We start from the raw sequence: 18,756 nt of genomic DNA, 5'->3' as shown, positions 1-18,756 counted from the left end.
TTGACTAGCATGTAACCAGTAAAAAAAAGTGAGTCATTAGATGAAATCTCACACCAATTTCACACCATTAAAACCATCATTGATGACTATTTGATGGTTACAAATCACAAAAATTACTGACCCCTTAACACTCTTCTTCTTAAAAAAATTGGTAGGAATATTAATAATTTTTTATGAAATATTAATAATTTTTTCATATAATTTTTTTTGTGGTAATTTAGTGCCTAAATTTTATTTTTCTAAAATTAAATTTCATTATTTTTAAATTTAAAATGTTAGATGAAAATATTTATTATTTAACTAAATTTACATTTTTTTATTATTTTACATATTTAATAAATAAAAAGTAGACAAATAAATACATTAAATCTATGGCTTCAAAATTTCCCTCGATTTCTCAACAACTTATCTCTGCACACCGACATTATCGTATGTTCCCACCTAGTCACCTGCTGTTGACTCTACTTCATTAATGTAAGCGCAATTCTTTTATCATTTACCTTGATTGTTTTTAATTTTTTATAAAAGTCACGAGTTGCATAGTGCTACTTTCTTATAAATTATTATTAGTGATGTATGTAATAATGATTCACGTCTTAAAACCATGATTATTTATATTTATCATGTAAATTCATGTAATGTCAATATTCTCATTATATTTTGAAACAATGAAACTTGGTTTATTGGAGCAATATTCAATTTCAATGTAAGTCAATCTCTTTCATTGGTACTAATATAAGATGGTTCAAGTGATGAGAATCTTGATTCTTTAACTAAAATCTGTTATTCAAATTTTAGGGAAAAAAAAAATATACACATCAATAAGGCTTTATTTGTTTTTTGAAATTAGGACTAAAATTGAAAACTGAAATTGAGTATTATGTTTAATGGTAAGATATTTGAATTCAAATTTTAGTCTTAAGATATAAAATTTTAATTTTTTTAATATTTTTAGAAAAATAGAGATAGGAAATTAAAATTTTTAGAGATGGATCAAAAACTAAAATTTTTTAAATATTTTTTTATAAAAATACTCTCATTAAAGAGTAATGTTTATTTTTATTTAAAAGAAGAGTAACAAGATATTTATTTTTATTTGTGTTATTTTAATTTTATTAAGAATTTGATGATTTATATTATTTATAATTTTATGTTAGATTTTTTTAAGATTTTATTATTTTAATTTTTATTTTAATTTTTTTATTTTATTAATATGTATGAAACATGGAATGATTGAATTTTATATTTGTTTGAAAAATTTTGATTCAAGGTAGGATTGAGAACTTTAGAATATGGGTAGGACTAGGATTCTCAACCCTAAAGATAAAGTAGTATTGAATTAAAAAAAAAATCAAGCTCTAAAAATAGGATTATGGTAGAATCCAAATTCTATTATACTCTACCTATTACTAGTTTTAATCTTTCAATTTCAGTCTTTTTTTTCGAACGAAGTGTAACAGATTTTTTTGGTAGCATTTGTTTTGAGGTATTGAGACGGAGATTAAGAGACTAGGACTAAGTATCATGTTTGATGGTTTAGAAATTGATACTAAAATTTTAGTCTCTGTTCCTAAAATTTAAGTATTTCAGTACCTCCAAAAAGTGGAGACACATGAAACTAAAATTTTTGGGACGGAGATTAAAACTTTAATAACATTTTATACCTAAAATATCTCATTTCAATTAATTAATTTTAATTTTATCCTTTGTACAAATTAAATTATTAAAACTTTATTCTTATTTTAATCTCTATTTCTATTTCTTACTTTACACCAAATACAATACTAAAACTTATTTTAATTCCGGTCTCTCTTCCAAATACTATCTTCGTAATTAGTTGGACAAGACCAATTCAACGTGTGCGTTTGTTTTTTGTTTGTTTGGTTGGTGATTTATGCTTTTGTCTTTGCTATGGATTAGAGTATTAGACACATACTCAAATTTAATTTAGTCTACTGTTGAAGTATTTGGTACTGCTTTTTTTTTTTTTTTTTTTTGGGTCGTGTCTGATTATAGACAAAAGCCCATACTCCCACCCAAACTCATGAAGAGAGAATAATAAGTATTGCTAGTAAATATCTCAATGGCGAATACATTAATTAGAAAGTTCAAAATATATATATATATATATATATATATATATATATATATATAAATAATTTTTTAAGTTTTTATTCATTCATCGTAAAAAATAAAATTCAACGATTATTCTCTTAAAACAATCTATTTAAAATACTTTTTGCTAATTTTTTTTTTTATGGGCTTATTAGTGCAAGTGCTTCATTACGCACAAATGCACCATGTTACATGATTTTGATCCAACCAAAACCTTCTTACGTGAGAAGTGACATTTTACACGTCAAATCATGCACAAGCATTATTACTAATGGAGACTTAGTTAGATGGGCCCATTAATTAGGAGAAGATTAGGCTTAAATATCTGCCTCCAAAGAAACTAATGTTAATGATATCCCTTCTAGTTATTAGGCCCAAAGAAGGATTTAATTTGTTGAGAATCTCATTATTCCTATACCTTTCACACATAAGGACAAATATGTCCAATTGATGATTCTAATTAGTATATATGGATGGCCAAACAAGAGATAAATTTGCCAAATGTTAATCAATTATTTTTGTCTTGGAAACTTTAATTTGCTAGATTCCTTAGCTTTTGTTTTGTGAGGTTCATGTATGTTGGGTTATGAAAAGGGGTGGAGAGGAAAAAATGGTTTAGAAGAAGAATAAATCACTGTTTGGATGATGTCTAAGTTTTAGAAAATTGAAGAAAAAAAAAAGCTATCACCATATAGAAGGGAGAATAATTTTTTACAATTTCGCTGTGTTACCAACAACATTTCTGCCAACTTCTGTCAACTCTTATTTATAATTGTGTTTAATAGAAGTATTTTTGTAAATGTGTCTAATAAAAATATATTTTTTATAACTGTGTCTAATAGAAGTATTTTTATAAATATATTTTCTAGATGTATCTCTTTATATATGTGTTTAAAATATAATAATTAATTATTGTTGATAATAAATTGGTAGCTATATTTTTCCAATTTTTTAATACCATAGAAAAAGAGGGGTCTTTTATTCCCTTTAATAAACTATAAATTATGATGTTTCTCCTTCGATTTCCAATATCCATACTCACACATATTATAATCAATCAAATTAAACTAATAAATTAGTTTTAAATAGAATAAGATCTATCTTTTAAATTATTACAGGTTAGATGGTTAATTCAGAAAGAAACAGTGCTGTAGAAAAGCCTAATGTGTTGGACGCCCCACAAATTAAATTAGTTGTGTAAGTTAAGATTATCGCATCATTAGGCCAGGGTTGTGAAAGCAAGTATTTAATTAGTTATTTATTCTTGTAGTATGAAATAAAGTATATCTAATTGGTGAGATTATAATGACTAATAATGACAGCAGATATTCTCTACATATAATTAATATATCCATTAATCACTTATCACCAAGTCACATAGATCTTGATTATCATTGCATATTGATTTAAAAATTTAACTTTCATATATTTTTAGTATAAAAAAAATACAGATAATTAATAGTGTATTATTATATTAATAAAAGTAACTAATTTGTAAATTTATTAATTAAAAAAAGAAATATTAAGAGGTCAATACAGTTTATTAATATTATCCAATATTTTAGGCTAATATTTTATTTCAATACTATTAAAATTTATGGTTTAGAATATATAATTATGATTTTAGTATTTAGATTTTAGAATTAGCTAAATATTGACAAAAAATAATAAGTTTTGTTAATTATATAATATTATTCTTTAAAAATTATCTAAATATATAAATTTAATTAAATAACGGTGTAAAACTATTTATAGTATTAATACATCAATCTTGTTTAATGTGTATAGATTTTAATGTGAATGTTAGATTTAGAGTGTCCATATATAGTTACAAGGCAACATCTCTAGTTCTCTACTTATTGCAGCACAAGAAGAGCTTAGAGAGCATTATTTAATGATGTCCACGTTCCCCTAAACTTTGGATAACAGCAAAAAGTAAATTGCACTATATATAATCATTAACAACTTCAACTTTCTAGTATGATGATTGGTGAAACCAATTTGTATATGCATCTATATATCCCATTAAACCACGTACCCAACATGTGAATATGGGGGTACACGTTATTATAGGTCTCAGTCAGTGTCACTTTATTTCTGTTGCTTATTTAATTTTAGAGATTAACAATAATAATAATAAGCATGATAAGTTGCGGGTGCTATCCCTGCCACTAGGGATGGCAATATGTACCCTACCTGCAGGTATCTAATTCGATCGCATCCGATCAGGTAGTGTTGTCAATTCAATCCGCAACAAATAGGGTAGGATCGGGTAAGGTGCGAGTTGAGTTTCAATCATATTCGATTAACTCGCATTCTATATATGTTTATGTTATATATTTATATAAAAATATGTTTTAAGTGGATATTGAATCAAAGACTTCTCATTAAATACAAAAGATCCTTAACCATTAAAAAAAATCAGTTCTATTTTAAATTATCATCAAATTATATAATAATGTTGTATATTTTTTGTAACCCGCGGGTAGGATCGGGTACCCGCGGATTAAGAACGGGTAGGGTTAGAGTTTGGATATTCTCAATCCGCAAATAGGATAAGATTGAATTTAAATAAAAATCTCAACCCGCAGGTAGAATTAGGATTAGATCCAAACCCTACCCTATCCTACCCATTGTCACTCCTATTATCCACCACTAATTAATTTTGGTCGAAATAATATCCGTTTTTATCATAGACAATTATATTTGAACTATAATGTTAAATTTATACTTATTTATATGATATTCAGAACCGATAGAGCAATAACTAAATCTATTTGCATGATACATGATCATTGACATCAGAGTTATCTTGAGATTCACGGTGGTCCAATTTAATTCGTTGGCGCCATATAAAATGTACCTCTTGGGATGTTCCTTTTCCTAATCACTAGATATTCACATTGAAATCCGTACTAATTAATAAATCAAAAGTAGATCACACTATAATTTAAACTTTATAATAATAATAGTTCTTATTAGTAGTTGTTGCTTTAGGTTTGAAAACGGAATGACAAAATGAGTAATTCACTTTGCCTTCTTACTTCCAAGTTCCAAGTTATTATATGGTTGTTTCGTTTGGATTTTGATTTTTTTTTTTTTTTTTACGGAAAGTATTGATTAAATTTATATTAAAATTTTAATTTAAGGAGCAGATATAACTTTTTTAAAAGAGAGTTTAATTCAAAATTTATCAACTAAATGTTGAAATTAATTTTGCAAATAGTGAAAAATAAATAAACTGATATTATTGAATAGATTTACAAACAAATTTTTGACAAAGTTTGAATAAAAAGGTAAATCATGTTGGAAGTTTATTGTAATTTAACTTCTATTGTAACCTAATTGTAATTATTTATAAATTATTAATAACTTAATCTCATCCGTTAATGCTAATGTTTGATAGACGCATTAGATTTAAATATAATAACACATATAAAGATAGTTTGTCTCTACATACGACGTCTATACAGTTTTCACTCACTGAAAATACCGAAAAACTGTCATCAGACTCACTGAAAATACTCATTGAAAATCAGTTTTTACTCACTGAAAATACCAGAAAACTGTCATCCTGATGAACGTCTACAAAAAAGAAAAGGGAGAGAAATTTGTCTTGAAGTTCAACTCTACCGTAACCAAAACTCTTCTAAATCAATCTTAAAGTTCAACTCTACTGTAATCAAAACTTATTATGGTAACTAATCCAAGTATAAAAATCACAACTTTTAAGATCCTAATTAATACTTCCTGTAAAATAAGTTTACAAATCAAGCATGAATGTAAATGAATTTGAAACTAAAAGTGGAAGAATGACTTGAATGCTGGGAAATAAATTAAAAGAACATCAAAGAAAGAATTAAAAGGGAACTGAAATTGAACAAACTAGAACAAATGAAATTGACTCTTAATATTCATATATATTGGCACTGCATCTTTTTTCTTTTGCATCAGTGTGACTCAAAATTTCTCATAACTTATGTGTGTATGAATTGTCATATGGAAGTTCCTTCATCCATTTTTTATATTTTATTTGTAGACAATTGTCTTCAACTTAATCTTCATTTCTTGATTGCTACTACCTTGGTTCTCCCACGTTCGTATTTAACTTGATTTCTAAAGATTTGAACCCACATATTGCGTTTACTTGCATTCTCCTATTTCTATTTATAATATTAAAATATTTAAATATGTTATTATATACCAAAATCAGTTACTAAAATTATCTGTCAATATATTTGTGTATAAATATATATATAATTTAATTTATTTTAATATATATTTATATTTCAACATATATTTTATATTGGTGACTAACTTTAGTAGCTAATTTTAGTGTACATATACCATTATATAAAAAAAACATGAATATTACCAACATATATATCTATTAAATACTCTAATTATATATTAGTATTTTTCTTTGTGTTGCCATGCTTGTTGGCCATTTGCATAGAAGCAGAACACAAAAGTACAGCTAACAGTCTAACACCACTATAAAGAGTAATCTCATTAGGTATCTAACAGAGATTTAATCAATAATAAACTAATAAATATTTTTAAATTATACTTTACATTAATTAATGATGATTTAAATTTTATTTTTAAAAAAATATAAAATTAATAATTATTAATTACAGTTATTTAAAGTTGATTAATTAAAAATTATTCATCTATACTTTTTTATAAAGAGACAATTATATTGAAAAACAATTGAAATAAAGGCTGCTACATGGGATTCACCAGTCCCAAATTAGTAATGGGCAATCTAACAATGGCAATAAATTAATCAACACATGATAAAAAGCTCATACCACATGACACCATTATTTAAAGATGGAGTAAAGTATCATTTTTGTCTTTAACATTTGGGATAAGTCTTAAAGTTGTTTCTAACTTTTTAATCGTCCTATTTAAGTCCCTAAAGTTTCAAAACTGACTCAATGTTGTCCTGTCGTTAGGGGTCCGTTAACAGAATTGACGGCGGGACAAAATTGAGACGATTTTGAAATGGTATGGACTTAAATAAGACGAAAACGTTAGGGACGAAAATGATATATAGAAATAAATTTTAATTTTATCTTTCAATAATATCAATTTTTTATTATACATAGTATTCAATTATTTTTTAATCACATCTAAGTAAATTACACTTAATCATATTACTTTCATTTTAAATAAATTAATTTTTTTCATAATTTTACTCTTAAAAATTTTTAGTTATCATGAAATGTTTGTAGAATGACTAGTATATAAACTTGTAGAAAAAAATAATATATATACAATAAAATATAAATTATACCTTTTGTCTTTAATGTATCAAAATTCTTTAAAATTATAAAAAAATAAATTTATTTAAAATGAAAGTAATGTGATTAAGTGTAATTTATTTAGATGTAATTAAAAAATAATTAAATACTATGTACAATAAAAAATTAATATTATTAAAAGATAAAATTAAATTAAAATTTATTTTTATGTATCGTTTTTGTCTCTAACGTTTTCGTTCTATTTAAGTTCCTAACGTTTCAAAATCGTCTCAATTTTGTCCCGCCGTCAATTCTGTTAACGGATCCCTAACGGCAGGATAACATTGAGTCAGTTTTAAAACGTTAGGGACTTAAATAGGACGATTGAAACGTTAGGGACAACTTTGGGACTTACCCCAAACGTTGGAGACAAAAACGATACTTTACTTTTAAAGATGCACGATTATATATACAATAATTAACTAACTTACATCGGTTAAATGGTTAGTTAATTTATCTACTTAAATAAATATTATGAATTTAAATTTTATTTTTTGTATATAATAATAATTTATTGATCAATACTATATTTTAAATAAAATTTTAATATGTGATAAATTAATTTTTAGTCTGTCGAATTAGTATTATATATATATAGTGTGTGTGTTAATGTTTATCGGTAATTCACATAATTAACCTTTATCACTAGTTAGCTTCTAGTTCTAATAATTAAATCCTTTAAGATGGAAAGAAAGAGAAACCAATTAATAAGAAGATAATAAACCCTAGTGGTCAACCCACAATAATTTGGTGGCATCCACGCTACTACTCATCTTTGAAGAATATATTTTCCCACTCACAAACATCTTAACCTCATATTATCAAAGCATTCATATGCTACAATTTTTATAGTATTAATGGAGTTTAATTTTAATTCTAATTAAGGACTTAACTTGCATTTGCATTGTATGTAGTAATTAATTTACTAAGTGGTTTTTGTATATAATTAACATATACAGATTGCAGTGATGCCACATCCCACTACTCTAGATATCTAGTTTCTTCTTTCTTCTACTTATCACGTTGATTAATTAATTTATAATTCGTGATTAGTACCCCCTCAATCTGATAATTGCTGTAGTGCCCAATGAGAATCGCACGGGGAATTCAGGCCTGAATTTTGCATCCAATTATAATACATTGAGTGTCTTGTTGTGGTTTAGTTAATTATTATTATCTTAATTAATTATTCCCTCCTCCACTTAATTAGTTTCTGAATGAGATTTGTTTCAGATCTTTCTAGCGAACCAAAACCATGTTTAAATTGAAAAAAAATATATTATATGACTAATGAAATTATTATTTGTTCTATACTTATCCATTCTAAATACTAAATACTAAATATTTTTTAAATTTTAAATTTTATATTCTAAATTCTAATAATACAAAAATAAAATATTAGTCTAAAATATTGATTAACATTGATTAAAAATATTAATCTCGTAACATTTTTTTTTGAAATATATTAAAACTCAAACAGAAAAGCAATGCAAGTTTTACCGAAAATCCATAGTATAATATAGATGTTGATCTTATTAATTATTTTACGGAGATTCTATATATTTTTTTTCTGTTGAATACAAATTCTTATTTCACATTACTTTCTTTTACTTTTTTTTTTTAAATTAAGAGAAAAACTTGAATTATTTCTGGCCGGCCCTCCTTCATAAGAAATAGGAAAAGTATAGGTACCAATATATTATCTGCTAATTTATTGCTAACAATAATTAATTATTATATTTTAAACACATATATATAAAGAGATATATCTAAAAAATATATCTATAAAGACACTTTTATTAAATATAACTATAAAAAATATATTTTTATTAGACACATGCATAAAAACACTTATATTAAATACAGTTATAAATAAGAGTTAGCAGAAATTGACAAAAATACTGTTAGTAACGTAGCAAAATTGAATAAGAAAATCTCTGAACCCACTATCCCTAATCAAGTGTCAATTACCTTGTTTATATATACCCTAAAACTTGATATAATCAGCTTTGATATCTTATTTATAATCTAGAAAAAAAAATTAAATTTATTTTATTTAATATTTATTAATTTTAGTAATAATTAATGAACGATAAATAAAATAAGTTTTGACTATTTTTAGTTATTAATTTTATTATAAAATTTTTTGATAAAAAAATAATGATTACAATTTTAATTTTAGCCGCTAGTAATTATTGATCAAAGCTATTTTAATTTGTTAGTAGTAAGTAGTAACTAACTTTAATTTAACAAATCTATAAAGTTGATGACATATATATTCATCTAGCTAGTAGTAACTTCCCTTTTTTTTTAATCTCCTCTTGAAGAGGTGAAGTGGAATAACCAAAAGTAGTCATTCATGGTTCCAGCCTAAGCAAGCTAAGAATATAGGGAGGGCTAAAATTAAACTAAAAACCCATATCTATGTACATTTTAATATTGTGAGAATAGTAATTAAAGATTAATGATTTCATCCTACTCTCCACTTGTCTAAAGTATGATTTGTCCACTTCATCAATCATGACCTTTCTTCTTTTAGAAAGCTTCACCTTTCTAGTATCTTCATATATCTCTCAGCTACAAAAATATAATTAGTTAATTACTAATAATCAAGGCCCAAGGGACACAATAATCGATCAAATTGTGTATACAATGGTCAACTTGCATCATTGAGCCATTCCCCTCCACCCATTTCTTTTTTGAGATTTGTTCCATACTATTTAATTTCACGCACTACTATATATATTCACATTTTATTTTAGTTTTATAATAGCTAAATATCTCAAAATTAAACATACAATAATATGTGGTGGTCCATTGGATAATTACTTATTAGGTTTATATAGTAATTGTGTGTTTTACAAATATATGTTATGATTATTATTTGTAGAAGTTTTAATATTTTTTATTTTAATAAATGTAAAACAAATATATTATTAGAACATTAAAATTTGGTATGTTTATTATAAAAAGTATTTAAATTAGTGTCTTTAGTTGAAAACAAAAAAGACAAAAATCTCACACTAACTTTAAATAAAGATAAATCATATAATATAATTAAACACACTTAGATGAATACAACTTGATTCACCACTCACTAAACATTTTTTTTACAAACCCATCAAATTGTTTACACAATTATTATTATATATAATAATTTTTCTCATGAAATTGAGCAAGTTAATTTTGTATTAGCATTAATTGATTTCTTATTATTACATCTTTTCAGTTTTCATTGATCATATGCAATAAACAAACAAAATGGGAACAAGAAGTCAACAATGGGGAGGACGAATAATAAATAGTGGCACACACTGGCATTAGTGTTAGCTTGAATCATCTAGCTAGATTTCTAGATATAAATGATTAACATGACAAATCAGTGATGGCCCAAAAGCAAGGGGAAATTAAATAATAACCGAAAAAATAAAAATCTATCTGCTAAACTAAATAATGATCAAGACTTCAAAATCTACGCAATAACAATATAAAGTACTAATTCAGTACTCTTTTAATAATAAAAATTGAAGATATACCAAATTAATGTAATACTTTCTTATATAAATTAAATTATTATCACTGCATATATAAAGTTCCGAATAAGAAATTAAAGATACAAAATAAAATAATATTTTTTTGTTATTATCAGTTAATTTTTTTAAATATTATTTTTGGGTATAAATTTTTAATTTTAAATTTTAAATCCTCACAAGAAATTTATAATTAAAAAATAAATACCTAATATTAATTAACTAACAATTAATTTTTTATTTTTTTCTCAACAAATTAATAATTACGCAATTGATGATAATTAATCTATAGAGACCGAACTTTTGCTGTCTTGGATCCCTTTAATTTTCTTTATCAATTTAATTTTCTTAAGAAATATATAACATATTTAAAGTGTACTATTATTTACAAGTGAGTTGCAAAATAAATGATGAGTGAAGAGGAGCGGTGGATATGCAAACTTGCTCATATATTATGAATTAAGAATTCAAAATGAAAAAGTCCGGTGAAAGTATTTTTATTAAAATTTGATTAATTATTTAATCAGTAAATAAAAAATAAATAATTTTATATTATTAGATACAAATCATAAAATCTGTTGTTTCTATTATTTGGAAATAGATTTTTTCAATTGTTAAAAAAAATTGAGAGTGTAAAATGTGATTTTTAACTCTTCATTGTTCTCTCTTATATTTATTTTTGATCCCACTCATAAAATTAATAGTAAGAGATCATACTTTACTTGTTAATTGTTAAAAAAAAAAGTTGAAATCCCCTATCACTCCTCATTTAAAATAAAGCAGAGTTAAGTTGTGAGAGAGAGAGCAAGCACACACACATACATATATAGAGTGGGAGTGGCAGCATAACTCCCCACAATTCATCTCCAAGTTTCAATCATTCCCACACAGAAGAAATTAAAGAGGGTGTGTAGAGAGAGAGAGAGAGAGAAGATGGTTGAAGAGGAATTCCGAAAGGGTCCTTGGACCGAACAAGAGGACTTCAAACTTGTGTCATATGTTGGCTTATTTGGGGATCGTAGATGGGACTTTATAGCTAAGGTTTCAGGTTTGAAGGTGGCGGGCGATAAGATACAATATAAACATAATCAAAATACATACATATATATGATTTTGTACGTCCTTCTTCGTCGTAGGTTTGAATAGGACAGGTAAGAGTTGCAGGTTGCGATGGGTTAATTATCTCCATCCTGGTCTCAAACATGGTAAGATGTCTCCCCACGAACAACAACTTGTCATGCACCTTCACTCCAAATGGGGAAATAGGTTTGCTTTCATTACTCCCTATCTTTATTTTCGTGAAAATTCAGATGCAGTTAACTTGATAGTAAAATATGTTAAATAATTTGATAGATTTAACTAAAAAAAATGTTAGGATCAACAATTTTTGTGATTTATAACTATCAAATAATAATTTTATTATTATTTTAATAATAGATTAGAGTCGTACAATAATTGAATATATTAACGCAGGTGGTCAAGAATTGCAAGGAAGTTGCCAGGGCGAACAGACAATGAGATCAAGAACTTTTGGAGGACTCAGATGAGGAAGCAGAAGGCACAGGAGAAGAAGCGTGCACCTGCAACCACCCAATCATCTCCATCATCTTCGTCTACGAGTTACCAGTCCTCATCTTCTTCCAACAAGGATATTGGGGAAGAGAGCTTCTACGACACTGGAGGGCATAATGGTAATAACAACAACATCACTAACACGATGGTGAAAGAAGATGATGGAATAATAATTAATAGTGATAGTAACAATGTTGTTGATGATGATTACTCTATGGATGATATATGGAATGATATCGCCATGTCTGAACAACACAACAACTTTATTTCTTCTTCTTCTTCTTCTTCAGAACCACTGCCACTATGGATGATCATGGATAATCAAGAACAAGAACAAAGTAAAGTCTTATTCCCTTCTTCCTATGAACCACTCTTAACCACTTAATTAGGAGGATTCTTTTTTCTTTTTTCACAAAAATTAAGTTCATGTATGTATAAATACGCGCCACGTGTCAGTCTTATGGTGTGACACAGCTGTAATCTAATGGATGGATGATGGATCTGGATCATGCACCTTCACTACCTTAGTGTCGTGTCAGTGTTTGTATGTTAAATGTTCTTATCAATGTAAAATATCAACAGGCAATGCAAATTCAAGCTTTTAATTTTATAAGGTTTAATTATTTTGCTGTTTTCTGTTTTTTATAGTTTTGTAAAAATTTTAATTAGGTCTTTATATATTTTTGAATTGAATTTTTGTACTAATTTTTTTTAATTTGGTCCCTACATTTTTTTTCTTTTTCATTTAGGTCTCTATATCAATTATTTTTTTTAGTTAGATTTCTATAAAATTAAGCGAATTACTACTAAGAGGGACTTAATTGAAAAAAAAATTTGGTATAACTAATTAAAAAAAAAGGTATAAAAACTTAATTAAAAATTTTATGAAACAATAGAAGTAACAGAATAATTAAACTATTTTATAATAATGTGTTTACATATGGCGCAACTTTATTTAAAAATATTTGTAGCCACTAGGTAGCTAGTGCGTGAATAATTGTATAGATTTCCAATTAGAATAATGTAAGATGGCACCACGGATAAATAAAGAACAAGACCACACATATGAATAAAGTAATTAATTTATTGTGTGACCAATTAAGATAAGATGGGCCATAGATTAGGCCCAAGGTTATTGGTCCATCTCCTTAATGGTGCTGACGGAGTCTCCCTCCACAGCTCCACTGCAGGTAATGCAATTCTATCTGTGAGGGACTGCAATGAATGGCATACATCACACTTCACACATGTTTTTGAAAATATCAGTGTGCTTTTAATTGAGTTTTTCTTCTTTTGATCCTTTAATCTTGATTTCAGAAATAAATTTTGCAGTGGTGCTTTAATGAGTGTAATTCATCAATATATAAATTTTGCAGTGGTGCTTTAAAATAAAATTATCAATTTTAAATCCATATATAAAATTTATTTTGACCCTCTTGTTTTATAACAGTTATATATTTGAAAATAATTTCTGATCCAAAAGTAAAAATATTACATGGGTTGGACTTTGGAGTTAGACACAGTAACAAACTAATAGTTGACCACACCCTTAACGAACTTAACTAACTATTTCTAGTTATAGTAACTCTTTTTACTTAATAGTTACCACAACTGTGGACATATTTAATTCCAAGAAAATGATATTTGTTCATTTTATAAAAAAAAATTAAATATTTCATTTTCTTGAGTATGTGGCAGTGTTTGTGAGGCGCAGAGAAAGGAATAGCAAAAGAGGAAGAATGGGTGGCTTATCGAAATTGTATCTCCTCTCTTACAACTCTCTTCAGGCAATTGGCTGGTAACTTCATTTCTCCTTCCTTCACTTCCATAATTTTCAATTCCCTTTTTGTCCCTTTCTTCATTGCTCCCACTATGTTCCATCCACAGGGCTGTTTCGTCATTTCAGATTTTGTGCAACCTCCTATCCACTTCTTCTGTCGCCGGAGCTTACTCCTCCGCTGGAAAATTGATAAGTCAGTTTCATATTCCCAAACTACCCTTCCCACGTTCCTTTAAACCCTAGTCATGAGCAATTCACCACTGTTTATTCATAATTACTATCTTAACTGTATACAGATCCAATTTTACAAGTGTTTCTGATTTTATTTAGGGTTAATTTCTTAGCGTAACAATGCAATTTAGGTTTTCTGCAATGTGCTGCATTCTTGGAAGTTATACATGGAGCCATTGGTGGGTTTTACTCTACACTCGAAAATCAAAATCACATTCTTTGCAACCAATTTCATTTTATCAACATTTACATTGCAATGCAGAAATTAAATTGTGCAACTTTTCAGGGCTTGTGCCAAGTGGAGCATTGCTTCCTCTCATGCAATGGGGAGGGAGGACACATTTTCTGCTTGCTATTGTTAGCAAACTTGATGAGGTTCTTCACTTTCTTCTCTTTCACCATACAATTAATAATGTCATGTTTGGTTTAGATTTTGGTAAAAGAAAAAAACTTGTTCATTGTAATGTAGCTTTTGTGCAAATTATGCTTTCTGCAGGTCCAGCAGTTACCTTCAGTTTTTATCACCTTTTTCGCATGGAGCATAAGCGAGGTGATTTGATTTTTAATTATTCTATGGATTGGATTGGATTGGTTTGGTTTGGTTTCATTTAATTTTCTAGCATGACCTTGCCATGTGAACAGTCATAAGTTACTAAAACATTACCAAGTTCTGATGCACATAGTGTTATATATGCACATGCATGACATGGCCATTTTCCTAATAAGATTTATTAATAAGAAAGATGATTGTGCTGCAATAATCTTTGGAGATGCAGGTCATTAGATACTCACATTATGCTTTTAGCTGCATTGGAAATTGCCCTTATTGGATAACCTATCTCAGGTAAATCTTCTATTTTATCACAATTTCTCAGACTGTCACATAAATTAACTGAAATCTGAGTTTAAAGTGTTCTGTTATTAGCACAATACATTTCAACTTTTTCTCAAGTCTAAGCTTGACTTGTTTTATCTTTTAATTAGGTACACTGCGTTTATTGTGCTGTATCCTTTAGGAGTAGGTCCTGGTGAAAGTGAGTTCATATATTATATGGCTATCTGGTTTTCTGAATTTTGTTTCTGGTTGACTTTAAAATTCACCCTTTCCTTTCATATTGTAATGTCAAACTGTTTTCTTTTCTTTCTTTTTTTTTCATTATATTAAATATTGCAACTGATCAGTGAAATATCATGCAGTTTGGATCATGTACCGGGCACTTCCAATTGTAAAGAAGAAGAACCTCTATTCGGAAACCTTTTCAGGCCTCCCATTTAGCTACTATGATTTCCTTAAGGTATGTTTAACATTTTGTTTAGATATTTCAACAATTATCTACTCTTGTAACTAGTTTAGTTATGGCTATTATCCCTTCAAAAGAAAAAAGAAAAAAAGAAAAAAAAAAACGAAGGTAACTGCTATGATGTGTTTCCTATAAATGGAGCTGGTACTTTAATTTGCATTAAATAGAAATTAGAAAGAGTGGTTATATATAAATGGCCTGACTTATACTTTGCTATATATATTTCGTTCATAATTATCTTTGTGAAGTGTTAATTTATGCTTCATTTCTTTGAATCAGGTTGTACTTATCATTTATCCATTCCTTTGGCTCAAACTTTATCTGCATTTGTTCAGACAGCGGCGTTCAAAACTCTTTAAGCGCCAAGATAAGAAAAGAGCGTGAGGAGCCATTGATCTTGATTGTTATTGACACCTTGTTGAACTTCTGAATTTGTATTATTAGTTCCATATACACACATAGTTTCGTTTCAATCAAGCTGAGATAATAACTTTCTTTAATGGGGGCACTGCAGACACTGATTTGTATTTGCATATACGAATCTTTTTCTGACTTACTGACATTGTAATGATGCTAGCTAATGCAGTTCTTGCTTGCTAGAGAATGTGTAGTTCTGTAACCTCTGCTGATTTCTACCTTACGTGGATTCATATTGAGTTATTGACATATTCAATAAAGTAGCTTAGAAAGTTAGCTAGTTCAAACTAGTTCACTCTTTTGGAAGAATGCGTATGTTGCTTGTTAAACTACAGATTTTAGTATCAAGATTAATGGTTTTTGTCCAATGCTTTTAGTATCAAGATTAATGGTTTTTCTCTTTCAGTTGATCATATGTAAGAAGTGTAGAGTTTGACTAAAAGTTTGCCAAAACTTGAAACATATTACCCTTATAAAATGATATTTTCTTACAGAACATTGCAAAGTAAACAGGAATCAACATCTTGAGAAAAAGGAAATATTACAAGGTACACACAAAAACAACAGAGATCAAACACCTATATGGGAAGCCAAACAAACCATCCACCACACTTTTGATAAATAAATTCAAGTGTGTGGTTTTACTGTTTTACCCTTCATCAGGAGTTCAGGTCTTTCAATAATCTGTGGTTGGAAGCTGCTCATGAGTGTTTTGGTTGATGAAGAAAAGCTCATAGACAAGTGCAGCAATTCCTGCACCAATAAATGGGCCAACCCAATTGACCCAATGGTTGGCCCAGGTCCAGCTAACAACAGCAGGCCCAAATAACACTGCTGGGTTCATGGATGCACCATCAAAGGCACCACCAACTACCAAAAAAAAAAAAAAAGGCACCACCAGCCAAGATATTTGCACCAACAATGAAGCCAATTGCAATTGGTGCAATTATTCCAATGTTACCCTTCTTTGGGTCCCAAATGTCATCACTATCTCAAAGACCAAGGCATTTGCTGCTCCAACCCCAGATGAAAGTGCAAATGCAGATGTTTCCTGCAATAGCATGAATAAAAGGTTTCCTTAAATTTAGCACGAAAAGGGAAACATTAATGATCACTAGTCAGAAGGAAAAAAAATTGTTAGAATTACGGCTGAAAAATTTGCTTATCATTTTCAAAAAATGTAAATTTCTTTAAAATGGACTTAATTTTAAAAATATAGGTCTAAGTTTTTTTTACAGGTTGTGAAAAATAGTCTTTCATCCTCTTTTGCATTTCATAGGTTACAAAAAACAATATTTTTTTCTGCTTTTTAAATATTGAAAAGGTTCAACATATAAAGAGTTATGATAAATTAACTTGTATGCAATAAAAATAATAAAATTTATAATAAAAAATTATAAAAACTTAAATACATAGAAACAAAATAAAAAAAATAGATGAATGGAGTACAATAATTAATAATAATGTCTTATAGTTTATAAAAAAAATCAAATAGCAGAAATAGTGCATCATAGGAAGAAAAAAAATTACTCAATAAAAGAATAATTGATACAAAAAAATGAGATTCTTTTTTAGTATATATGAATTTTTATAATGAATAAGTTATGAAATGTAGAAATAGATAAAATAAAAAAGAAAGAATGAAATTGTGTTTTTTTTAATAAATTGAATAAATATTCATGACTACATAATTAATGGTAGAAATATAATTATAAGATAATAAATTACTTGAAAATATTAATAGAAATGTTAGATTTGATATTAAAATAAAAAATATAAACAATAAATACAAATATAAAATTTAAAATCAAAATATTTAAAATAAAAAAAAAGATAAAAAAGAATTTTTAGTAAATAACAACTCAAATATTAATGTGATAATAAATTAAATCAAACAACATATGTTTGAATGAGTTGAACTAAATAACCAATATAATAAATTAGCTATAATTATTTGGTTTAGTAGAATAAATTAAATAAATAAATAATATCTTATAGATATGCTATATAAAAATTATAACATTTTTTAAAATCATTAATCAATACTTTAGATGAAAAATTAAACAAAATTAATTTATTTATTTCAGTTAAATCAAATAATTAATATAATTAATTAGCCATAATTAATGTAATAAAATAAAATATTAAATAATTTAATATTTATCTATATTAAATCAAGTAAATGATTTATTATAATATTTTTAAAAATCATTAATCATAATACATAACATAAAAAATTAATGCGAATAAAAATAAAATAATTTATTTATTACAATTAAATCAAATAATTATTATAATAGATTAGTTATAATCTAGTCAAATCAAATAATTAGGATTAATTAGCTCTCACTTAAATTTGAGGAAAAATGTTAAAAATTTAGAGTATAATTAAAATTAATTAATATTAATTATAATTATTTAGCATATTTGTATATTTATTATAAAATATTACGTTTTTATTATTTTTTTTATTCTCATAAGCTTATAAATACTCTTTTTAT

The 18,756-nt window shown here is 26.8% G+C and overlaps 2 protein-coding genes across 3 annotated transcripts; both read left to right on the top strand.

Moving 5' to 3' along the window:
• Positions 1-11,352: 11,352 nt before the first annotated feature.
• Positions 11,353-13,149, top strand: LOC112736600 (uncharacterized). Its single transcript, XM_025786120.3, has 3 exons — positions 11,353-12,002; positions 12,091-12,220; positions 12,428-13,149. Exons 1-3 carry the CDS (start codon positions 11,888-11,890, stop codon positions 12,909-12,911), a joined length of 729 nt encoding a protein of 242 aa, XP_025641905.1. The 5' UTR covers positions 11,353-11,887; the 3' UTR covers positions 12,912-13,149.
• A 453-nt stretch (positions 13,150-13,602) lies between these two features.
• LOC112736599 (uncharacterized) lies at positions 13,603-16,623 on the top strand. 2 transcript variants are annotated; one of them, XM_025786119.3, is made up of 10 exons: positions 13,603-13,716; positions 14,225-14,324; positions 14,414-14,499; positions 14,669-14,716; positions 14,824-14,912; positions 15,034-15,087; positions 15,314-15,381; positions 15,522-15,571; positions 15,735-15,832; positions 16,118-16,623. In XM_025786119.3, the coding sequence occupies exons 1-10, from the start codon at positions 13,635-13,637 to the stop codon at positions 16,220-16,222; spliced, it is 780 nt and encodes a 259-aa protein (XP_025641904.2). In that variant the 5' UTR covers positions 13,603-13,634; the 3' UTR covers positions 16,223-16,623. The 2 variants fall into 2 exon arrangements, with proteins under 2 accessions (XP_025641904.2, XP_029147210.2); XM_029291377.2 differs by lacking the exon at positions 14,669-14,716.
• The last annotated feature ends 2,133 nt before the right edge of the window (positions 16,624-18,756 follow it).

Source organism: Arachis hypogaea, chromosome 13 (assembly GCF_003086295.3).
Source record: "Arachis hypogaea cultivar Tifrunner chromosome 13, arahy.Tifrunner.gnm2.J5K5, whole genome shotgun sequence".
Classification (NCBI taxonomy): Eukaryota; Viridiplantae; Streptophyta; class Magnoliopsida; order Fabales; family Fabaceae; genus Arachis; species Arachis hypogaea.
Note: the sequence above shows the minus strand (reverse complement) of the source record. Positions and strands in the feature narration are given on the sequence as shown.